This window comes from Ascaphus truei, chromosome 21 (genome assembly GCF_040206685.1).
Source record: "Ascaphus truei isolate aAscTru1 chromosome 21, aAscTru1.hap1, whole genome shotgun sequence".
Classification (NCBI taxonomy): Eukaryota; Metazoa; Chordata; class Amphibia; order Anura; family Ascaphidae; genus Ascaphus; species Ascaphus truei.
The window spans coordinates 2275139-2301091 of record NC_134503.1 but is presented as its reverse complement, the minus strand read 5'-3'; the positions used below and the strand labels follow the sequence as shown (position 1 = coordinate 2301091).

General features: G+C 47.2%; 1 protein-coding gene across 1 annotated transcript in view; it reads right to left on the bottom strand.

Annotated features, from left to right (window-relative positions):
* PNCK (pregnancy up-regulated nonubiquitous CaM kinase) overlaps nucleotides 1-25690 on the bottom strand; it is a 31125-nt gene extending 5435 nt beyond the window's left edge. Inside the window, exons 1-9 of the mRNA XM_075578379.1 lie at nucleotides 25245-25690; nucleotides 19578-19680; nucleotides 14227-14358; nucleotides 6672-6746; nucleotides 4586-4724; nucleotides 4011-4134; nucleotides 3520-3595; nucleotides 3027-3139; nucleotides 2205-2283 (exon numbers count right to left, since the gene is read on the bottom strand). Of these exons, the coding sequence (XP_075434494.1) occupies nucleotides 2205-2283; nucleotides 3027-3139; nucleotides 3520-3595; nucleotides 4011-4134; nucleotides 4586-4724; nucleotides 6672-6746; nucleotides 14227-14358; nucleotides 19578-19654 (815 nt within the window). The 5' untranslated portion in view covers nucleotides 19655-19680; nucleotides 25245-25690. The remainder of the gene's footprint in view (nucleotides 1-2204; nucleotides 2284-3026; nucleotides 3140-3519; nucleotides 3596-4010; nucleotides 4135-4585; nucleotides 4725-6671; nucleotides 6747-14226; nucleotides 14359-19577; nucleotides 19681-25244) is intronic.
* Between the last annotated feature and the right edge of the window lie 263 nt (nucleotides 25691-25953).

Below are 25953 nucleotides of genomic sequence, written 5' to 3'. Positions count from 1 at the left end.
TTGTGATTCCTTACAATGCATCTGATCTCAGATACGCTATTAGAGAGGGTTGGGGCTATTTACAATGCATCTGATCTCAGACGCGCTATTAGAGAGGTTCGGGGTTCCTTACAATGCATCTGATCTCAGACGTGCTATTAGAGAGGGTCGGGGTTCCTTACAATGCATCTGATCTCAGACACGCTATTAGAGAGAGTTGGGGCTCCTTACAATGCATCTGATCTCAGACGCGCTATTAGAGAAGGTTGGGGTTCCTTACAATGCATCTGATCTCAGACGCGCTATTAGAGAGGGTTGGGGTTCCTTACAATGTATCTGATCTCAGACACGCTATTAGAGAGGGTCGGGGTTCCTTACAATGCATCTGATCACAGACACGCTATTAGAGAGGGTTGGGGTTCCTTACAATGCATCTGATCCCAGACGCGCTATTAGAGAGGGTTGGGGTTCCTTAAAATGTATCTGATCCCAGACGCGCTATTAGAGAGGGTTGGGGTTCCTTACAATGCATCTGATCTCAGATGCGCTATTAGAGAAGGTTGGGGTTCCTTACAATGCATCTGATCTCAGACGCGCTATTAGAGAGGGTTGGGGTTCCTTACAATGCATCTGATCTCAGGTGCGCTATTAGAGAGGGTTGGGGTTCCTTACAATGCATCTGATCTCAGACGCGCTATTAGAGAAGGTTGGGATTCCATACAATGCATCTGATCTCAGACGCGCTATTAGAGAGGGTCGGGGTTCCTTACAATGCATCTGATCTCAGACGCGCTATTAGAGAGGGTTGGGGTTCCTTACAATGCATCTGATCTCAGACGCGCTATTAGAGAGGATTGGGGTTCCTTACAATGCTTCTGATCTCAGACGTGCTATTAGAGAGGGTTGGGGTTCCTTACAATGCATCTGATCTCAGACACGGTATTAGAGAGGGTTGTGATTCCTTACAGTGCATCTGATCTCAGACACGCTATTAGCGAGGGTTGGGGTTCCTTACAATGCACCTGATCTCAGACGCGCTATCAGAGAGGGTTGGGGTTCCTTACAATGCATCTGATCTCAGATACGCTATTAGAGAGGGTTGGGGCTATTTACAATGCATCTGATCTCAGACGCGCTATTAGAGAGGGTCGGGGTTCCTTACAATGCATCTGATCTCAGACGTGCTATTAGAGAGGGTCGGGGTTCCTTACAATGCATCTGATCTCAGACACGCTATTAGAGAGAGTTGGGGCTCCTTACAATGCATCTGATCTCAGACGCGCTATTAGAGAAGGTTGGGGTTCCTTACAATGCATCTGATCTCAGACGCGCTATTAGAGAGGGTTGGGGTTCCTTACAATGTATCTGATCTCAGACACGCTATTAGAGAGGGTCGGGGTTCCTTACAATGCATCTGATCACAGACACGCTATTAGAGAGGGTTGGGGTTCCTTACAATGCATCTGATCCCAGACGCGCTATTAGAGAGGGTTGGGGTTCCTTACAATGTATCTGATCCCAGACGCGCTATTAGAGAGGGTTGGGGTTCCTTACAATGCATCTGATCTCAGATGCGCTATTAGAGAAGGTTGGGGTTCCTTACAATGCATCTGATCTCAGACGCGCTATTAGAGAGGGTTGGGGTTCCTTACAATGCATCTGATCTCAGGTGCGCTATTAGAGAGGGTTGGGGTTCCTTACAATGCATCTGATCTCAGACGCGCTATTAGAGAAGGTTGGGATTCCATACAATGCATCTGATCTCAGACGTGCTATTAGAGAGGGTTGGGCTTCCTCCGAATTTCACATAGGGTTCCAAAAATAGTTGTAAACCACTGATTTAGAATGTATTTGCAGTGTCCAGTGTGTTTCATTATCTGCATGGTCTCGCGGTGAAGGGCTGGGTGCCTGCTTTTCACTTTACAATAATACATTAAGAAATAGGTTGTTTTCCAAGTAAATATAAAATTATTATTCCAAATGTAATCCCTTTAGTGCCTGAGGGAGCTGTGTCCCGAGCCTATCCAGTACTGAAAGGGTTAAGGTGGCAGAGGGTTGGTGCCTGTGTAGAGTGGGAAGATAATTGCATATGATGGTAAACAAGCCTAATTGTTGCAGATTAGACAGGGTTGTTTGCCCTTACCTGCCTACTTACTAACCCTGTGGTAGACGTAATCACAGCAAGGCCATGGGAGATGATGCCACGCTCTGCGTGGGTAGCTTACCAAGGATGCTGTAGAGCCTGCTCACACGACAGCCTTTTCTCCGGCTCCCTCTCCAGTAGGTGTCGGATAAAATCTTTTGCTGGGAAGACATTGACAGGTAGGAGAAAATGTACGAGCGACACCCAAGCACCAGTATGTACAGGCGATGTACACAGGGTCCATGTAAGTTCAGGATGTGCATGTTTTGCAATGCAGCAAACGGGTCCCACACCCCTTCATTCAGCATCTCCATGAAATGCATGAAAGGGTGTCTGCCACCTCAGGGTGCTATGACAATAAAGACCAACCTGGTAATTAACCACCTTTGTGAAAAGAGGGACACGCATTTTCGGGCAGTAAGGGGTTTGCCCGTTCCATACCAGTATTGGCTGCAATGCATAGTTTTGCCCCTTAGTAAGTGAAGGGGTTAAAGGAACAGTTTCCCCTACATTTTTTTTAGCCTCCATCTTTTTTTACAGGATGGCAATTGGGGGTCACCCTGAATCGCCACTGTTTTCAGCTCAGGGGACTGCCTGGTTCCCAAGGAGTTACCGGGTTTACATCTCCCTCAGGGGAAACAAAATGGCTGCCAAATCTCGGGCCAATAGGAAGCTGGAACATCATCGGTGGTGGCTTCCTAAGTAATAGACATTTAAATCCCCATTAAAAAAACAGAAAGCAATACCAGTAACTTCACCAGTGAGTATCTCCCAACACAGTGGGCTCCTGGGTGGCATTCCAATTCCGTTAAAAACTAAAATTAATGGAGGCTAGTTAGGGTGGATTGCTTCTTTAAGAGTCTTTCAAAGGGGTTCTAGGTGCTTTATTGTCAGGGGTACATACCTGATTCAGATATATCATCCCAGTAAGGAGAGTCAAACTCATATTCCGCCTTCAGGATCTGATTAAAAAGCTCTGAGTCGTTCTCATCATAAAAAGGGGGGTAACCGCAAAGCCTACAAAAAATGGGGAAACCATTAGGGGCCGAGATGAACCGGGAGGGGTGGGGGGGGGAGAGGAGTTTGCACATTATCTGCGTCTCTCTGTCTCTTCATGGTGATATTGCACTAACATGAGGTATCCAACAAACACTCGCAGATGCTAAACTGGTTCAAACAGATGTCGCAACTTGCTTTGAGAAACCGTGCGCTAGGGTAACGACTGCGCCTACATTTTGCCATTGATACATAGAGCCCTTAGTGGCCATCGTAGGCAATCCGATGGGTTCTGCTACTCTGTAAATGGTTTTCCGTCCAATTGATTTCATATAGTTCTGTGCTGCTCCCTACTACACCTCACGAAGAATGGGAAGAGGAAGGCAGGGAGAGATACGTACAGGATATAAGAGATGACTCCAATAGCCCACACGTCCACCGCTTTACCGTACGGCTTCTGCTCCAGGAGCTCAGGAGCTGGAAGCAGCAGAAAGGGGTTAGGGAATTAGAGAGGAGAAGAACAAGTGATGGAGCACTGTTATGGAATCCCACTGGTCAGCGCCCATTGCCATTCCTATACTGATTAGACACACTCGTCTGTCCTTGAGTAAACTTTGCCTTCACTTTAATGGTTCTCCAGGCACACACACAGCTCTGTTACTAGTCTTCATGTCTGCTGTGCAAACCCAACTACGGCATGTTATGGTGAACTCAGCTATGCAATGGCATTCACACTCGAGCAACTCTGGAGAATCATGTATACTCCTCCCAAGTTCACGTACACACTTGCACATGCATGTTGACTCAGACACCGCTCTGCTGGCACCCTGATGCAGTATGATCAAAGGGTTTCCCTTTAGCAGGCCCTATACAGAGACAGCAGGAAGCTTACCCACGTAGCCTGGAGTTCCACAAGCCGTGGCCATCATTCCACCGTCCTCAATCTTGGACAGGCCGAAGTCACTGATCATGATCTTGGAATCCTCAAAAGGGGTGGCATAGAGGAGGTTCTCCGGCTGTCAGGAGGAGGACATGATGCCAGCAAGGGGAGAAGACATGGCAATAACGTACGTTACGTAATAGTAATAACATCTCCTGCCTCTGTCTTCACCATCAATATTTGACAGACCCCCGGCTCTCTGAATTTTCCTGTCTCGGTTGATTGCCAACATTTGCAGTGAGAACCCCAGTGCAGCCCAAACCTGTCATCTTCCTCGCCGGCTGCCATTTTTAAAAATAGGGGACGCATAAACCCGGAAGGATTTAATAAGAAATCTCAATACACTGCAGCCTTTCTGATAATGCCGGTGTGATAAATGGCATGAAGGACTGTCACCCCTCGACCCATAATAAGCCTTTCTCTAAAGCATTGATTCACAGTAAACCCGCAGATACCTGTCCCTTGCTATCAATACAGGACTTGCCACCTGTCCTCTTCCCAACTTCCTATATACGTGTCCCCAGTACCTTCAGGTCACGGTGCACTATTCCCATGTTGTGCAGGTATTGGACCGCGTCCAGCACCTGTCGGATCAGCTGGCTGGCGTCCTTCTCCGTGTAATATCCGCGCTCAATGATGCGATCAAAAAGCTCACCACCTGTGACGCTGTGAAATACAGAGATGTGCTGACCCTCTCCTGAGAGCCAAGCCCCTTCCCCGCCAGAGGGGGGCGCAATTCATTGTAACGCAGGGAAGGGCTTTATGTGAGTGCGGCATTAGAAAAAGCATGTGATTGAGTGTGAGTGAGTTAGGTATTGAGTGAATAAACCCTGGGTGGGTTTGTGCACTTGAATATGTCAGTATATGTATCCTTTCTGTGTATGAATAAACCCATGTAGGTTTTTCTAGGGAAAGCTGTGTAATACGACAGGTGTAAGCTTATAGGGGTCCATGGTAAAGTGGATACGGAGCAAAATGTGACTCCCTGTGAGTGCTCATTTGCATGTCATTACCCAGAATCCCTGGGTGCAGTGGAAGCATTGTATGTTAAGATATAACGGGGAAGGGCAGGTGTGTGGCCCTGTCTGAGACGTGAATGTGCTCACAAATGGTATTTGTCTTTGCTGGACTGTAAGCAACTTTGCTATTATAAGGCCCAACGAAAGACCAGCCTAAATTCGTATCCGGTTGCTGACCGGAATGTGATACATCTCATTATAATCTGTGCACCATGTAACTCTCCCAACTACTCCTACTGACTCTTCCCCAAGGTGCATGCTGGGGCAGAGACGCAGAATGTGATACATCATTATAATCTGTGCACCATGTAACTCTCCCAACTACTCCTACTGACTCTTCCCCAAGGTGCATGCTGGGGCAGAGACGCAGAATGTGATACATCTCATTATAATCTGTGCACCATGTAACTCCCCCCAACTCCTCCTACTGACTCTCCCCAAGGTGCATGCTGGGACAGAGACGCAGAATGTAATACATCTCATTATAATCTGTGCCCCATGTAACTCCCCCCAACTCCTCCTACTGACTCTCCCCAAGGTGCAAGCTGGGTCAGAGACACAGAATGTGATACATCTCATTATAATCTGTGCACCGTGTAACTCCCCCAACTCCTCCTACTGACTCTCCCCAAGGTGCAAGCCAGGGCAGAGATGCAGAATGTGATACATCTCATTATAATCTGTGCACCATGTAACTCTCCCCCAACTCCTCCTACTGACTCTCCCCAAGGTGCAAGCTGGGTCAGAGACACAGAATGTGATACATCTCATTATAATCTGTGCACCATGTAACTCCCCCCAACTCCTCCTACTGACTCTCCCCAAGGTGCAAGCCAGGGCAGAGATGCAGAATGTGATACATCTCATTATAATCTGTGCACCATGTAACTCTCCCCCAACTCCTCCTACTGACTCTCCCCAAGGTGCATGCTGGGGCAGAGACGCAGAATGTGATACATCTCATTATAATCTGTGCACCGTGTAACTCCCCCAACTCCTCCTACTGACTCTCCCCAAGGTGCAAGCTGGGACAGAGACGCAGAATGTGATACATCTCATTATAATCTGTGCACCATGTAACCCCCCATCTCCTCCTACTGACTCTCCCCAAGGTGCAAGCTGGGACAGACGCAGAATGTGATACATCTCATTATAATCTGTGCACCATGTAACTCCCCCAACTCCTCCTACTGACTCTCCCCAAGGTGCATGCTGGGACAGAGACGCAGAATGTGATACATCTCATTATAATCTGTGCCCCATGTAACTCCCCCAACTCCTCCTACTGACTCTCCCCAAGGTGCATGCTGGGACAGAGACGCAGAATGTGATACATCTCATTATAATCTGTGCCCCATGTAACTCCTCCCCAACTCCTCCTACTGACTCTCCCCAAGGTGCAAGCTGGGGATTTATGGGTCAAAATGCTTTCATATATGGGTGCAGGGGGAAAATGCCCTGGTTTTGCTCCCAAATTGCCTTGACACATAGCCCCCCTGGCCTGGATGGACATCTATGTGTGAGGTGGAGCCACGCGGCGGTGAGTTGGTGCACCCGGTCGGATTGCTCATATGAACAAACACGTGTGACTTACAGCTCCATCGCCAGGTACAGGTGAGTGGGACTCTCGTGAATATCTTCCAGGGCAACAATGTTTTTGTGGTTAATCCTTAAACCAAAGGAAATTGAGATTGTTAGGGGGTTGCTCCAGCAGAGGTGTGAATTAAAGAAGCAATGCATGCAATATCCTACGTGTGTTTTTTAATAAATCAGCTCTGTAATATTAGATACTTACTGCATTTTTTTAATGAGTTTTAATATACTTTTCATCCTGTGATTTCTATAGCAGGCTTTAGCCTACCTAACCAGCAGGTTTTCAGGACAATGAATGAGTACACCTATGGTGTACACTGTACAGGAAGATGGAGAGACAGAGAGAAATAGGGCTTATCATGTTAACATGGGTAAGGAGTATTTCAAGCAGAGTGTGGCATCAGTGCTGGCTGTTTGTAGCACACTGATGGGGGACCCGGCGAGCGATGCTCTGCCTAACCTCCTAGGGGAATCTAGGCAGGGGGGCACAGTGGAGCAGGTAGGGATAGGGTCCCAGTGCAGTGCACAGCAGCGTGTGCAAGCAAGGGTTATGCTAGAACAGCATAGGGTTCTGTTCCCAGGTGAGCTGGGCAGAACACATAGCCCAGATCATCCAGTGGAGACTGGTGATTGGAGATCTCTGCATAGGTATGCCTATCAGGTAGCAACAGAGAGTGTAGAGAGGGTACTGGAAGGGATGCACAGGTTTGCAAGGGCATACTTGGACACCATGGCTGTGGTTAGTAAGTCTTACATTTAGTTTCTGTAGCCGCTGTGCTGCAGAGGATCAGGGAGGCAGGGCTGACGCTGAAGCCTACAAACTGGGTGGTGGGTATGGCAGAGGTACTGTACTTTGGCTACTGAGTGGGTGGAGGGCACCTAAAGCCAGAACCAGAATGGGGTAAGGTTTCGTTAGACACTGCAGGTTACTACAGGAAGGCTGTTCCCCAGTACAGCGCTGTGACCCAACCCTTGACTGACGTGACCCAACAGCGACTCTCAGGTCTGGTAGTCTGGTCTCCTGCCTGTGGACTCAGCCAGGGGGCCGAGGAGGGGGGTGAACCGCCCATTGTGCATCTGAGCAGAAAACTGCTGCCCAGAGAAGTGGCATACACTACCGACACGATTTTTTCGAGCAGGGCTAGTTCCGCAAGCCGGGGGATGCCCCGGCTTGCTAGCCCCACTCCCTCGGTGTGCCGCGCGTCACCGATGCGCGGTCACGCGTCATCGGGTGCCAGCGCCCCCTGCACGCGCGTCCAGGGCTCCCCGAGGGAGCCCTGGTGTCCCGCGATGTGGGGGACGGCGGCAGGGGGTGCCGGGGGACCCGGCGGACCCGGCAGCGGGAGGGAGAGCGCCCCGATCGGAGGGCGCTCTTCCGCTGCTTCGGCGCGGGCCCGGCACCCTCCGGCGCGCGCCAGGTTACTGCTGCGGCCGAGAACGGGCAAATGCTCGAATAAACTCGGCCGCAGCAGTATGCCACTAGTGAGCAAGGGGGCCTGGGGGAGAATGGCCAGTTGCTGCGCTGGACTCTGGCATTGCAGGACTTTGACTTTGCTATTCAACACCAGAAAGGCAGCCAGCATGACAAGGATATCCCTCGTGAGCCAGAAACCTCAAAAGTCTCCGGGTGTGTGGGACCACCAGGAGAGGTGGTTGCCACAAAGCCCTCCTATTGAAGTGGGGAGGTGTGGCGGGGAAGGGGTTAACCAGGCTTATAATATAGGTCAAGCCCACTTGGTTAACCCTGACCCATGTGTTGGGGTCTTAGAGTGTCAGCTCTGGGACCCAGATGTCGAGAATGTATTACTGCAACTGTATACTAATTCTGCGACATTAAAGATTTCGGTCACTTTTTGCCTTTCCTGGGGTGCTGGGATCGGGAGATTTCTGGGCTGTAAGTTTCAGGGTGGGTTTGGCGGAGAAAGTCTTTGCAGAATGTGGTTATGTAGCGGGGTTCCGGAGTTAGGGGATACCCCAAAAGTTGTATCCGGAGATTGAGTGATATCTTCGGATACAGCTAAGCGCATTATTCCGCCAACCTCAGACCCTGGAAACGTTCTTACGACACCGCCAGAGTCCCTGCTGCAGCATCTTCCAGACAAGGTAAATGGGTACGAAGGGGTTAAAAGATATCTGCAGGTATACACAGAGTCCTTAGTATTGCAGAGGTACCCACATACATGCCCAGGTATTCTGAACCTAGTTTAGGGGTTCAGGGAATAACGCCAGCTAGGTGATAAAAGCTGAGAGTTTATTTGGGGGGTAAGGGAAATGTTTAATTCATGTTAGACTAAAACTGTGTAAGTTAGGTTTTAAAGTGTATCAACAGTTAAGGTTTTCACTCTCTCTCTCTCTCTCTCTCTCTCGCTCTCTCTCTCACCCCAACAGACTTAGTGCATGTTAATACAGAATTGTAGAAAAGTATAGGCTATTGAAACCAGTATAGTTTTAAGCAACAGTGTTTTAAGATATGGTTAACCTTTAAGTATTAAATTAGACAGGATCTTTAGTCTGCAAAAACTCAGTGGGGGGCTTATGGCTAATAGATGAAAGAGACATTTGTCCCAGAGGTGCGAACTGTTGTGTTAGCAGGAAAGGCTGTGCCCTAGATGTGTTAAACCGTTTGTTCACAGGCAGGAGTGAGGCAGACTGATCTGCATTCATTAAGAAAGCAGGAAGCCATATGTCCTGTGACAGGTGGGGGGATTTCGAATGGTGAGTGTGCAAAATGGTGATTCGTGCACATGCTCTGTCACTTTCCTGAAGCCAGGATTGCCAGGAGTTATCCACCTGGCAAAGCGTGTGAGTGGCCAGGGATAAAAATGTCCACGTCAGAGATTGGCTGTACATTATGGAAATAGGACCTGTGAAGTTTTTAAAAGTTTGTGCAGTCAGTGGGGAAGTCAGTTCCATCTAAGAGTTCCATCAGTTCCAGCTCTGAGTAAATCGTCTAAATTTCTCAGAGGATAAGTGAACAGAATCCAACAGCAAGAGGCTAAGGGAATGAAAAATGGCTGGGATTATTTTGCTGTGTGTTTGCAACTAAGAAAGATTAGTTTTGTTATACCAGTTTCCAAAGTAAGTGTGTCTTTTCCTGTAATTTGTGTAACATAGTTGTGTACGTTCCTTATGTGAATACATGCAATTTATTTTATCTCTCTGCTTTTCTCAATTAATGATCCCGGTAATTAAGAGGTTAATAAGCTTGGTCTACCATGACACTAACTGAGGCCTGTAGAGTCTGAGATGTAATTCTGTTTTTTTTTTGCAATTTCTCTGAGCATTGCACGGTCTGACCTTGGGGTGAATTTGCTGGGACGTCCACTCCTGAGAAGATTGGCAATTGTCTTGAATGTTTTCCACTTTTGAATAATCTTTCTCACTGTAGAATGATGGACTTTAAATTGCTTGGAAATGGCCTTATAACCCTTCCCAGATTGATGGGCAGCAACAATTGCTTCTCTAAGATCATTGCTGATGTCTTTCCTCCTTGGCATTGTGTTAACACACACCTGAATGCTCCAGACCAGCAAACTGCTAAAACTTCAGCTTTTATAGAGGTGGTCACACTTGCTGATGATCAATTAAAACCAGTCCTGTATGATGATCAATTAATCAAGGGCATTTGATGAGCAGCACCTGTCTGCTACTTAGCATCTTAATTCCGATGGAAGCAGTAAGGGTGTACTTCGTTTTTCACACATCGCTTTTCCATTTTGGCTTTATTTTTGTTAAATAAATCATGACACGGTGTAATATGTCGTGTGTTGTTCATCTGAGGTCGTATTTGCCTAATTTTTAGACCTGCTAAGGAACAGACGATTGTTATGATGCCCTGATATGTACAACCATGGAATTCAAAGCGGGTGTACTTTCTTTTTCACACCACTGTATATTCCTTTATGGAAATAAAAAGCCCCCCACCCATAGTATTCCTCTGCCCTGAAAACGATGTCCTCGGCGAGTTTTGTAACCATGGTGGCTGGGACTGCGTGCGGCGAGACACGGGGCCACGGCTTTTTTCTTAAGACACTTGAACCACTGATAATATATATCTTTATTCCCTGCTCTCTGCAGCAACGCACAGGCAATTATACAGTGGGCGGCGTGTGTAAGATGGACACTGCGTTTGAATCATTTCAGTTTAGAGAGAAAAGTTGTGAGGTTGCCACGGTAACGGCGGGAGTTCTGCTTTTGGGCGAAGATATAACCATGCCAAAAGGATTGCTTTTGATCAGATAAGCGCTTGCGATCCAGCATGTCGGGGCTCTAAATTATTACATTTTTTTTTCCTCCAAGGAGATGGAGATATACAGAGTTTTGCTACCACTATACACTGCAACATGTTCTGTTTTGGGATTATAAAAGGAGGGAAACATTGTTTCTGTTTTGCATACACAGAAACATTGCAGCTATAGGAAAGGGACATCAGTTTAAACCTCTGCTTCCAGAACGAAATTAAAGAGACAATCCAATCCGCACTTTCAAAAATAAAAAATCTTTTTGTTTGTTAATATATGCAGCCTGTGATTACCTTTATTGAAAATTAATTACCTAAATTGCCAATCAATTAGTTCTCCCATAATCGATCAGCAAAGATCCTGCTTCCCAGGGTTCACTAAATGGCTGCCTTTCAGTTTCAATCAGTCCTTCAGTCAGTGTAACGCAGCAGCTACAATGTATTCTTATATTACTAAGGTAACATTATCTGTTATTACAGTTTGCAGCTCAAACTGCTGCTGGGAATACTGGCAACAAGTGAGCCCCTGCTGGTGCTGACTGCGCTGAGCGCGCGGTGCTTGCCACTTTTAATTACATAAATGTATATCTGCAAGTCCCCGCTCACGCGGTGCGCTCGTGCGTGCCCCCCCATCCCCTCGCACACGTGCGTGCCCCCCCCCCCCTGCGCACTTGCGAAATAGTGCAAACACCCGGCGCTCATGCTTGGAGAGCACTATAGTGGTGTTGTGTTATACAGAGGTGACGGTGTAGAAATGCCAGAACGCATTATAGTGGCGTTGTGTTATACAGAGGTGACGGTGTAGAAATGGATGAGCGCATTAAAGTGGCGTTGTGTTATATACAGAGGTGACGTGAAGAAATGGCTGAACGCATTATTGTGGCGTTGTGTTATATACAGAGGTGACGGTGTAGAAATGGCTGAACGCATTATAGTGGCGTTGTGTTATACAGAGGTGACGGTGTAGAAATGGCTGAACGCATTATAGTGGCGTTGTGTTATACAGAGGTGACGGTGTAGAAATGGATGAGCGCATTATAGTGGCGTTGTGTTATACAGAGGTGACGGTGTAGAAATGGATGAGCGCATTAAAGTGGCGTTGTGTTATATACAGAGGTGACGGTGTAGAAATGGCTGAACGCATTATTGTGGCGTTGTGTTATATACAGAGGTGACGGTGTAGAAATGGCTGAACGCATTATAGTGGCGTTGTGTTATATACAGAGGTGACGGTGTAGAAATGGCTGAACGCATTATAGTGGCGTTATGTTATATACAGAGGTGACGGTGTAGAAATGCCTGAACGCATTAAAGTGGCGTTGTGTTATATACAGAGGTGACGTGAAGAAATGGCTGAACGCATTATAGTGGCGTTGTGTTATATACAGAGGTGACGTGAAGAAATGGCTGAACGCATTATAGTGGCGTTGTGTTATATAGAGAGGTGACGGTGTAGAAATGCCAGAACGCATTATAGTGGCGTTGTGTTATACAGAGGTGACGGTGTAGAAATGCCCAGTGTTTGCGCATCCATTCATTTTAATATTACATTTACTTTTGTAGGTTTTGGTAACACAGTAATTGTTTGTCCCTTCCGATGCGCGGGATGCTGAGCGACATATTTACACAAATAGCAAAGGGAGTGTGCCCCGAGTACGCGCATTGTAAGTGAAACTTCTTTGTCTTTTGTCACTGTTTTGTCACAGAAATTGTATTTGCTTTTTTGGAGCCCATAAACCAATAGGAACTTTCGCACGCCTCAATATACAGTGTAACTCGGGAGTGCTCTGACCTATAAGCTTCATCTCCATGGAGAACATAATTACAGCTGTTTAAGCTGCTTGTCTGCAGTGCCCCTCGCAGCCTGCGAGCAGCCGGACACAAGTCCCTGCTGTGGCAGAGCCGCCCGACCCATTATTACTGTCAGAGAGGCCACACACGGATCACAATCACCGTGGGACTTCAGGGAATACAACACGGTAGTTTAAATGTGATTTTCTCTGCGGAGAAGGAATTGGATGAGACTGCAAGTGTATAGCGATACTCGGCAGTATTATACATTCCCTACAAACGTGTAATCCCGATTTAAAAAGCGCATGGAGTAACACAGGTACATATCCGAGGCGTTTTTTAGTTAATGTTATTCCTATTATTTCTTTTTTTTACTTATATATGTGATTTTGTTCGTTTTTCTCTATGCTCTCATGGTAATTATCAGGTGTTTGTAGTATGTATGTAGTTTCTACAAGGGACAATATACATATATATATCATTTTATTTGGACCCGATTGCAACTGAAATAAATATATAATCTTTTCATCAATTTTGTGGAACAAAATGCATATATTTAGTAAATGATGTGTGCTTTTAGGATTGAGGCGATGGGGAGACGTGGCAGACGCCTCACTAGGCCGGTGCGCCCTCATTGGCTGAACTGGTCACATGACGCAAAAAACTAAATCATTTGTATTTAAAAAAAATTGCCGCGCGATTGTTTTTCAGCGCGCACTATGGCCGGCCCATTAGAGCCGCTGCACTTTGTTTGCGCAGCATGCAAAATCGCATGCGCCGTTTCGCTCACTACAATCGCGGCACTGCGTTAGGCCCGTAATATAGTGGGCGCACGCGCGGCCCTAGCATACAATGGCTGGCTAACCACAGCCAACTATAATGAGACCAGGAAAGGGTCTCCCTGCTACAGGTGCCTCGCTCAGTATGCTGAGCTCTATATACAGGGAACACTGAAGGGGTGACGAGTCACAACCATTCTAGGGAAATCCGGTTAAGGACTAATACTGGCTGTCCTACTTTAGAGACATGTGACAAGTCAGCAGCAGTGGTTTAACCCCTTCAAGGCTAGAGGGGGCAAACAACGCAATGTGAAGGGATTTATCAGGAAAAGTTCTTTGGACTGCCCATTAAACAGAAAGGGAGAGAGTGTCTATAACATCCGCCTGAGTTTGTGTAAAAGGAAAGTGGAACAGCTAGTAGCATCCTATTTGGCAGCTGCACGTCGGGGCAGGTAACGGCGATATAATGGGGAAGATATCGGGGACCCATATAAAAAGGGGATGATAATATTTACACATTGGTGGTGCAATGTTTTAATACCCCCCCCCCCCCCTCCCCCCCTCCTCTCCTTAACCTCTTCAGTGCAGACATGCAATACATTGCTCTGTGTTGCATCGCAGCCTCTTGTGGGGTTGAAGGGGTTACTCGCTCATCGGATAATGTAATAGTGTCCAGCAGTGGGACCCCTCCCGTCCTGTGACCCCTCCCTCCTCCCGGCCTGTGACCCCCTCCCCAGGCTCCTTACTTCTTCAGCACTGCGATCTCATTCTCCACCACAGCCTGCTTGCCCCTGAGCGCCTTCTTGGGGATGCACTTCAGGGCCACCAGTCGCTCCGAGTCCTTCTCCTGAGCCAAGACCACCTCAGAGAAAGCCCCCCTGAGATCAGAAGACAGAAACCAGCATCACTGCATATCAAACCTTCCTCTCTCCCTCCATCACCCCCTGTGCTGAAGCAGGGATAGACCTAATACCTGGCCTGGTGGTGGTCCCTGAGGACTGGAGTTGGTCACCCCTGGTGTACTCCTTTTGTCTTTAATTTCCTTTTAAAGTTTCACATTTCAAACCCTTTTTGTTGTGTGTTCGCCCTATAAACAGTCACTGCTTGTTATACAGACTCCTGCGATTTCCTGCTGCTATCGGCACTCGGGACATGTCTGTTTGTGACGTGTCTGCGGCTCTGTGCTTGTTTGGCCCTTATCCTGAAAAACCCATTGACTTCAATGCGACTGCAGAATAAGGTTTCATGCTCCCCCCTTTAACGTGCAACGCCTCTCTGTAGGGGCAATCCTTCCACTCGCCGGGCTGGATTCACTAAGCTTCATTACATCACGTCAAATAATGGGACATTACCTAGAACAGGAACACGGTATTTTCCACTAAGCAAAAATAATGGTCATACAAGAGCTCGCTAGCATCATGTTCTCCGTCTTCAAACACATGGGAGCTCACCTTTACCCTGGGCATTCAAATCCTACATCTATCTATCTATCCTATCTTATCTATCTTATCTATCCTATCTTATCTATCCTATCTATCCTATCCTATCTATCCTATCTATCTATCTATCTATCTATCTATCCTATTTTATCTATCCTATCTATCCTATCTATCCTATCTTATCTATCCTATCTATCCTATCCTATCTATCCTATCTATCCTATCTTATCTATCTTATCTATCTTATCTATCCTATCTATCCTATCTATTCTATCCTATCTATTCTATCTATCTATCTATCTATCTATCTATCTATCTATCTATCTATCTATCTATCCTATCTATCCTATCTTATCTATCCTATCTATCCTATCTATCCTATCTATCCTATCTATCCTATCTTATCTATCCTATCTATCCTATCTATCCTATCTATCCTATCTATCCTATCTATCCTATCTATCCTATCTATCCTATCTATCCTATCTATCCTATCTATCCTATCTATCCTATCTATCCTATCTATCCTATCTATCCTATCTATCCTATCTATCCTATCTATCCTATCTTATCTATCTTATCTATCCTATCTATCTATCTATCTATCCTATCTGTCTTATCTGTCCTATCTATCCTATCTATCCTATCTATCTTATCTATCCTAGCTATCCTATCTATCTTATCTGTCTTATCTGTCCTATCTATCCTATCTATCTTATCTATCCTATCTATCCTATCTATCCTATCTATCTTATCTGTCTTATCTATCCTATCTATCTATCTATCTATCTATCCTATCTATCCTATCCTATCTATCTTATCTATCCTATCTATCCTATCTTATCTATCCTATCTTATCTATCTTATCCATCTTATCCATCTTATCTATCTTATCTATCTTATCTATCCTATCTATCTTATCTATCTATCTCCATGTCTTGTATGGCGCGTACACAAAGGTAACCCTGCTCCGGTGCGCTTTTTAATAACTCCAAAGGTGGAGCGAAGAATGAATCGGGTTTCGGAAAGGGGATTTCTAAGAGCCGAGCCTTGAGCTGTTTTCTGACAGCGGGGCGGTCTCTGAGGCTTCTGATGGGTATGGGGAGGGCGTTCCCTTCCCTGGCGCCCAGTACCAAAGGGGCACGGCTCGCCCGCCTCGTGCGTCTGAATCTGGGGACTTTTATAACTTGTAGGTTTTGGGATCGGAGCTTGGAGGCGGGTCCCGGAGGGGTCCCTGACATTAGTATTACTGCCCTGGTATTCTGGGATGAATGCTTCATTGTAGGTATTATCTTTCATTCATCCTCTCCAGCTGGGCTGGGTTTCCCGGTCTGGTTGGGCGTAATGCCAGGGTTAAGGCATGACGTGAATGTCTTACTTCCTGGCAATTACCGTAAAGGAACTTGGTGACTAGGGAATGAATATAATGCAGGGATCATTTAAAATGGCCACCCTTATTCATGTCAATTTCGGGTTTGCGTCACCGTCATATAGGCTAACGGAGCGTAGTGACTCTTCTAGGCTACTGTGCGGCCCTCAGCCCACGCACAGAGCTTTCACCACTCGCTAACTAGCGCTCCTCCTCGTTAGCAGGGGGAGGATGGAGCCGTCTCCCACGAACGATGGCACTGCGTGGGAAGAGGAGGGCAGCGGCAGCGGCACCCAGCCAGGCTGACATGACAGCAGAGAAACCAGGCGGAGGAGGAGAGACATTGAATTAATTGGGCTCTCGGAGGAGGAAGCAGAGATGCCACCTTCCAGACACGGATCCCTGCTGATTCGTGGGCTCAGGCTGGCAGTGTATCTCTGTGCAATAACTGCCCTACTGCAGCACCTTGGCACGGCTGGCTGGGCCTACCTCCCCTCCCCTGGTACAACGTGGGCAGACGGAGATAATTAGGACAGCAGGAGGATGGGGGGGAAAATCCAACATATTGTTCAGAAGAAAGTGCAGAGTCTGGATGGCTCAGGATATACAGCGGCGGTTCGGCCTCTGAAGTGGGAGTGTGGTTGGAGACACAGTGCCAATTTGGTGCGATATTGGGCAAGCCTCTCCCAATGCATCGGATGTGTCCTTGGTGTCTGTATTAATCTCCTACACCAAGAACAAAGTACATGCACTGTGTAACAAATCATTCAGGCATAACGGGGACACGCAGCCTGTCCCCTCCAATCACTGGACACGCAGCCTGTCCCCTCCAGTCACTGGACACGCAGCCTGTCCCCTCCTGTCACTGGACACAAAGCCTGTCCCCTCCAGTCACTGGACACGCAGCCTGTCCCCTCCACTCACTGGACACGTAGCCTGTCCCCTCCAGTCACTGGACACGCAGCCTGTCCCCTCCAGTCACTGGACACGCAGCCTGTCCCCTCCAGTCACTGGACACGCAGCCTGTCCCCTCCTGTCACTGGACACAAAGCCTGTCCACTCCAGTCACTGGACACCCAGCCTGTCCCCTCCAGTCACTGGACACGCAGCCTGTCCCCTCCAGTCACTGGACACGCAGCCTGTCCCCTCCAGTCACTGGACACGCAGCCTGTCCCCTCCAGTCACTGGACACGCAGCATGTCCCCTCCTGTCACTGGACACAAAGCCTGTCCCCTCCAGTCACTGGACACACAGCCGGTCCCCTCCAGTCACTGGACACGCAGCCTGTCCCCTCCAGTCACTGGACACGCAGCCTGTCCCCTCCAGTCACTGGACACGCAGCCTGTCCCCTCCAGTCACTGGACACGCAGCCTGTCCCCTCCAGTCACTGGACACCCAGCCTGTCCCCTCCAGTCACTGGACACCCAGCCTGTCCCCTCCAGTCACTGGACATGCAGCCTGTCCCCTCCAGTCACTGGACACGCAGCCTGTCCCGTCCAGTCACTGGACACATAGCCTGTCCCCTCCAGTCACTGGACACGCAGCCTGTCCCCTCCAGTCACTGGACACACAGCCTGTCCCCTCCAGTCACTGGACACACAGGGACACACAGCCTGTCCCCTCCAATCACTGGGCACACGGGGACACACAGCCTGTCCCCTACAATCACTGGACACGCAGCCTGTCCCCTCCTGTCACTACACACACACAGGGACACGCAGCCTGTCCCCTCCAATCACTGGACACACGGGGACACACAGCCTGTCCCCTCCAATCACTGGACACGCAGCCTGTCCCCTCCAGTCACTGGACACACAGCCTGTCCCCTCCAGTCACTGGACACGCAGCCTGTCCCCTCCAGTCACTGGACACACAGCCTGTCCCCTCCAATCACAGGACACGCAGCTTGTCCCCTCCTGTCACTGCGCACACACACACAGACACAGGGACATGCAGTCTGCCCTCCTGTCACTGCACACACACACACAGACACAGGGACATGCAGCCTGCCCTCCTGTCACTGCGCACACATGGACACACCGTGTCTCCCCTCCTGTCACTGCGCACACACACACACACAGGGACACACAGCCTGTCCCCTCCAGTCACTGGACACGCAGCCTGTCCCTTCCAGTCACTGGACACGCAGCCTGTCCCCTCCAGTCACTGGACACGCAGCCTGTCCCCTCAAGTCACTGCACACACAGCCTGTCCCCTCCAGTCACTGGACACACAGGGACGCACCCTGTCCCCTCCAGTCACTGCACACACAGCCTGTCCCCTCCAATCACAGGACACACAGCTTGTCCCCTCCAGTCACTGCACACACACACACAGACACAGGGACATGCAGCCTGCCCTCCTGTCACTGCGCACACATGGACACACCATGTCTCCCCTCCTGTCACTGCGCACACACACAGACACAGGGACACACAGCCTGTCCCCTCCTGTCACTGTGCACACACACAGACACAGGGACACACAGAATGTCCCCTCCTGTCACTGGACATAGCGACACACAGCCTGTCCCCTCCAGTCACTGGACATAGCGACACACAGCCTGTCCCCTCTAGTCACTGGACACAGGGACACACAGCCTGTCCCCTCCTGTCACTGGGCAAAGGGACACACAGACTGTCCCTTCTAATATATCTATAAACCTGCAGTTAGGCAACCAATTTCATTCTGATACTGAACACGTAGATTGCAGTCTCTGCTGGCCATGGATTCACTGCACGTGCATTTCTTTTACAGTACTATGACAGCACTGTGTGTATAGTCACAGATCAATATAGAACAAAAACATCATTACAAAAAGCATACACCCATTTTATACATTTAGCCTCAAAACATCTAAAAATCCAAACGTACTCTTACAAAAAAAGAACATCTCAAATATTGTGATGTGATTTATTTTATTGGAAGTGTGCGGTGCATTAAGATTAACTGCTGATCCCCCCTGGCTTCTGATTTTGGGGAACAGCACAAACCTGTCCCTCCCCTCCATTCTACTTCACCTGATGTTTGAGGGGACAGGGTTGTGCTGTTCCACAAAAAAAGAGAAGCAGGAGCCAGAGGCAATATCAGTGAATCTCAACGTACTTCAGCCACCATCTGTGAATAAAATAAGAATAACCTCAACGTGTCGTTCTCTGCCGCGCCCCCTGTATGACAAGAACAAGTTGTTGACATGTTGAGCCTGTATGTTATAGAAGGATGTACCCTGCCCTTTAGGAATAACGCCCCTCGGTCCCGTGCCCCCCGCCCCCCTCCATCAGACACTCACGCTCCAAGCTTCTCCTTGAGGTTATACACCATGGTGATGTCCTCGATTTTCTTTTTGCCGTTCTTCCCGAGAGGCATGGTCGTAACTGCGTGTAACTGGGCTCCTGCGCGAAGCGGAAACAGGGAGACAGCGAGTTACTCGCGGCGGTCAGAACGCTTCGTAACGGAGCTCTCTGATTGGCCCTGCTCTCACTAATTGCATTGAATGACGGAACACACAGAGGTATCAACATTTCCCTGGTGCAAAATCAGTGCACCGGCTCTCTAAATAACATTTTTTCTTTTCACTGTGTTTCCGCCAATTTTTCAACCAAAGATACCTGGATAGTAGTAGTAGTAGTTTGTCTTTATTTATATAGCGCCATAAATATACATAGCGCTTCACAGTAGTAATACATGTTGTAATCATATAAATAACAAATAATATAAATAACAGGTCATGGGAATAAGTGCTTATTTTCCTGCCAGACTCCCAGTAAGTGTGTTGTCGTCTGTATGTTGTGTATTCATTGTGTGTACGTGGGTTTACCCGAATAAACTACATTTTATTCCACTACCTTGTATTGCCTAGTGAATGATCCCAGTATAAAAGGGTTAAAAGTCCTGGTCTCCTGTGACACCCACCCAAGGAATAAGCGCACCAACGAAAAGTAAACAGGAAAAGGAGTCCCTGCCCCGAAGAGCTTACAATCGAAGTGGTATGTACGGAGAATTTAGAGCGACAGTAGGAGGGTGTTCTGGTAAGTGCGTCTGCAAGGGGCGAGTACTTTGATGCTACTGAAATGCTTCGATAAAGAGGTGAGTTTTAAGCCGTGCCTTGAAGGTGGAGAGAGAATGGCCGATGTTGAGGGGATGTGCGTTCCAGATGTGGGTTCCAGATGTGGGTTCCAGATGTGCGTTCCTGAAGTGCGTTCCAGGATTCCTCACTGGCACAATTCTTGTATGCACCCTGTTATTGCATTATCCACCAACCCTATAAAGTGATATACACAGGCAGAGAACCCTGTGTGTCGCCGTGTGCAAGAGCTGACGGGCAGTTCTGTTTCTGGGCTTTTGGGCAGGAAATGCTGCCTTCCGAACATCATATTTCTACTCCCACAGGGAGGGCATGTGTCCTACAGGACAGCACATACATATACATGAGACGTGATGACGTGAGATATGCTAAGGCTAGCAACAATACCTTAGCCTTAACATATCTCAGGTCATCACGCTATACGTCGTCCTGTTCGTGCGTCACACGCCATGACGCGGTCTGCTCTCCTTTTGGAGTTGTGGTCCTGTCTGTATTTTATCTACGGTCTCATTCTTTCCTGGATTTCCAGCTGAGCACATTTTTTATATCTTACATGTAAGTTACTGATACACGTTGGGTGTGTTTTAATACACTTAATTGGATATTCACCTCTGGTACGCTGTATGTTTTTCTTCGTGTGTGTGTGTGTGTGTGTGTGTGTGTGTATACAATAGAAAGGCAGTAGGCACCCAGCACTATAATACAGCGTGTCTAGGCAAGTGCACGCTTTATAATATATATATATATATATAAATATATATATATATAAATATATATATAACACCTCTAGCCATAAAACACATCCACACCGGGGGAAGGACAAGCACAGATAACATTCCAAGAGACACTGTTTTTAAGTTATCCTTGCTTCATTTATTGTAACATCGCCGGAAGAAGAGATCAGTGTATCTCGAAAGCTCGCACAAATAAAAGCATTTCGTTAGCCACAGAACGGTATCATCTATTTATTTTTTGATTATATATATATATATATATATATATATATATATATATACAGAAAAGAGAGAGGAGAGAGCGCACGCCCCATAGTATAAAACCGTAAATTTACTGAGGGGAAGGGGGAAAAGGGGGGAAAAAATGCACTCACAAGGGTACAAGGTTTAAAAGCATTTCGTGATCATAATCACCACCATCCGGTAACTGCAATAGATTCTTTAGAAGACCCTCGATCTCGAAGATGGAGGAACCATAAAAAGTCCCCTTTGAAAAAGTCACCCGTGTGTGACGAAACGCGTCAGGGAGCGTCATCACGTAAGGCGTATAGACATTACGTCATCACGGAGCGCAGGAGCAGACCGACTCGAGCGCCAGACGCCACAGAGGCCTGCCAGCAAGGTGTTATTCTTTGGATCTCTGGAACTTGTTGCCGAACTATCCACTTACCCTGGACATCTTGTTAGTTTGTGGTTCCTCCATCTTCGAGATCGAGGGTCTTCCAAAGAATCTATTGCAGTTACCGGATGGTGGTGATTATGATCACGAAATGCTTTTAAACCTTGTACCCTTGTGAGTGCATTTTTCCCCCCCTTTTCCCCCTTCCCCTCAGTAAATTTACGGTTTTATACTATGGGGCGTGCGCTCTCTCCTCTCTCCTTTCTGCAGATTCCTTACGGATGTGGTTAATCCTCTTGAGAGCAACCGGAGACCCCTTGCACCAGCATCTATTTAGATTATTGGACTATTGCCCTGAGGACTGGTTTTTACCCTCTTTATTGCTTTTTGTTTAATATTCCTGTTTATCACAGTATACTGTATGTAATTTACAGGTTATTCACTGGTTGTTCTTTTATTCATTTTTTCACTTGTGTGAATTGTTTGCGCAGGCACTTAGTTAGTATATCTGTTATATTCATCATATATTATATATTTAGTACATTTATTATTGACTATATCATATATTTAGTACATTTACTAATCACTAATACATATATATTTTAATTTTTATATTCTCACTTGTATCAATACCCTCACTAGGCGCTGCTTTATTGCCTTTATATATATATATATATATATATATATATATATATGTATATGTATACATGCGCACACACCAGCACAATAAACAGTGCAACAAACAGCCACGGCTCCAGAAAATCTATGTGCAAACGCTGGGCTCTTATAGTGCAGCCTGATTGGCGGCTGCTTCCTACAGGCGCATAATTAAGAAGAGATCTTAAATTAAAAACAGCCGTTATTCCCACTCTTAATTAGACGCTAAAACAAAACCAGTCGTATTTACCGTGTGCACGCCCAGGCTGAGCTCGTTTAAACAAATTAAATAGACTCGCCTCTCCTGTCTCTTGCGTCGTTCTATTAATGTTCCCCACACAAAATGTCTTTTACGCCTATTTTTTTTTTTACCATCTCTCTATTGGGGTCTTAGTTTTACTAGCCACAAACTGGGCCTTTGGCGCCCACGCCCCTCAGTGCCTCACCCCCCCGAGTCAGTAGGAGGGGAAGAATTCTCCCTAATATGTTCTGCTGCTTCTCACACAAGGCGCAGAAATAGGAATTAGACCAGGGGAGCTAAACTCCAGTCCTCAAGGCCCACCAACCAGTCAGGTGTGCAGGATATCCCTGCTTCAGCACAGATGGCTCAATCAGTGGCTCGGTGGAAGATTGAGCCACCTGTGCTGTAGCAGGGATATCCTGCAAACCTGACCTGCTGGGGGGTCTTGAGGACTGGAGTTGAGGACCCCTGGACCAGCGCGATTAAACTCTAATTTTATCATTTCTACAGAAAACTGGACCTGCGGAAAGGTTGAATATTTGCAGTGTGTGTATACCTTTATTGTGGGCTGCCCATGTACTCAGCGCTTCACAGCTGGAACACACAGAACATAATATGGGAATAAGCTCTTCAACATCAAAGTAACACTAGGAAAAGGAGTCCCTGCCCTGAAGAGCTTACACTCTAAGTGGTAAGTAGTGAGAACTTACAGAGACTGTAGGAGGGCGCGCTCTGGTCAGTGCGTCTGCAAAGGGTCAGTGCACGAGATGTATAGTATCAGCCACGGAGCTGCCCAGTGCAGTGCCCCTCTGTTCCCATGTGCACGCATCATATTTCTATTTGCTATTTAGATCAGGTAGGCCGTGTTCTCACCATCTAAATGCACTTTCTATATTTTGTTCCCTCCTGTTCAACTTCTTAAATGCTGAAGCATCGCTTCCACACTGAAAACCCAATTCTTCAATTACCAGTTAACATTATTCCTTGGTTTACCATCGGCGGAGCGGTGAGAGATCTCCCGGAGCATAACCGGATCACTCATACCCGAGAGATCTCCCAGAGCATAACCAGATCACTCATACACGAGGGATCTCCCGGAGCATAACCGGATCACTCATACACGAGAGATCTCCCAGAGCATAACCGGATCACTCATACCCGAGAGATCTCCCAGAGCATAACCGGATCACTCATACACGAGAGATCTCCCAGAGCATAACCGGATCACTCATACACGAGAGATCTCCCAGAGCATAACCGGATCACTCATACACGAGAGATCTCCCAGAGCATAACCGGATCACTCATACACGAGAGATCCCCTCTTTTCCAAAGGCGGTAAATGGCAAAAAACAAAGATCGTTGCACCAAAGTTTCCCCTATCGGGGTGAGAAAAATGGCAGCGAGCAGTCCAATCAGCACCGGTGCCATTAGTGGATGGCGCCAGTAGAACACAAAGGTGACCCAAACACTGAGGTCTGTGTTTGTAATATTTCCTGCTGTGTTTTTGAAGGAAGAAATGTTGAAACAGAGAAAAATGACTATCTCTAAACCCCAGTAAAGGAAGATATTGGTTAAATAAAGAGATGTGCTAGAATCAGAATATCTGTCAGCATTCCAGCCCTGCTCCTAATTATTTCAGAATCACTATATGACGTTTCTTGTTGATCCATAACACAAAGGTTCCGGGAAATCAGATCCGCACTAAAATAGCCGGAGATATTTACATCCCAGATCTCAGGAATGTGAGTTTATTAAAAGCTGCTTAATGTTCTGGCGAACTCGCAAATAGTTCATTGAAATGCTCAAATAAGTCAAAGATAAATGTAGCATAAAGACATAACAAAAACTATGTTTTATTTTTAAATAATAATAAATAAATGCTTTTTAGAGGAGCACCGTGCTTTATCTCCAATATCTTGTTGGCCGACATACAGTATACCAGCCCTGGTTAAGCCCTGTAGAAATAAGGTAGCTTATTGAAGGTCCCCCTCAGTATAACAGTATAAACCACACATTCCCTACAGGTATGTGTGTGATCCATTTTGGACACGTTGCTGCTAGAATGCTGACAGTGTAACTATCCCTGTGCAGTGCGAGGTGTCATGGTTTAGATTGTAAGCTCTTTGGGGCACAAACTGCATTATCCTTTTATCAGTAACAAATACCCTTGTATTAACCTTGTATTATCTTGTTCACTCAATATATGTCATTTTGTACAGCGCTGAGTACATTTTCAGCAGCATGTAAGAAGAAAGATTGCAAGCTCTTTGGAACAGGTTCTCCCCTCTAACGCTGTATCCATATGGAACCTCATGACACAGCGTTCCTCTATGTGAGCAGTGCTATGTAAAGCACTGAGAACACTGCTTGGGGGTTGGCGAGAGTAGCTGAGCACCATCTGAGCGAGGCGGACAGCCTGTGTGGTATAACTAGGGAAGCGTCTAACAGCTTGCATCGTACGCTGGCACAGCTACACACAAACACTGGCACGCACACAGACAACACCGCAACTAGACACAGCGACAAGACAGCTTCCCACACACACAATGCTGGCTGTGAAATACAAAATATTCATTAATAATGGAAAAAACAGGACATGCTTCTAGTTCCTGGATTACCTTAAATTAACCTCTTCAGTACCAGCGGCGTCGGCAACGTATTGCGATGCGGTGTGTCGCTGTCCGTTTTGGCGCTGACGTGGTTAGACCAGCCGAGTCACCAAGGACTAGTTGATGGGGAAATGTAAAAGCTGATCTGCCTGATGTTTCTTGTGACAGGCTTTAAAATAGCCCACCTACATCAACAGCACTGTCCCTCTATCCTGCGTCCAGCTGCCAGCCTCCTCTGGGAATCCCACCTGATGTGCAGGGCTTACCTGGGTGTGATGAGTGCGGCGCTAACCTGTCTGTCTGTAGGAATGCTGCCCCTAGTCTGTAGTGATGCAGTGCTGTGTGCCTGTGTGAAAATGTTCCATGCTACAGTATATCAAAGAAAAATCCCTTCCCCTACAGTTCAGGCCAGCAAACTGTAGCTCTCTCTCTCTCCCTCCTCTCTCCCTCCCCATCATCTGTTCTCTCCACCCCTTCATCATCCATCTCCCCTTAAAGGGGGCTATCCTTATAAGGACATTGCTGAAAATGTTCTCCCAGATCACTGGCTCTGGTGAATAACCCCAGGAATGATTGCACACTACAGTAGCTGTAAAAGTCCCGGGGATACTTGTGGGGCACGAATTCTTATGTTAGGGAGAGGTGCTGCGAATCTGTGTCACAAACACAGGTTACATTTTTCGTGCGTCCCCGCTACTCTCCAATATATTTGCTGGCT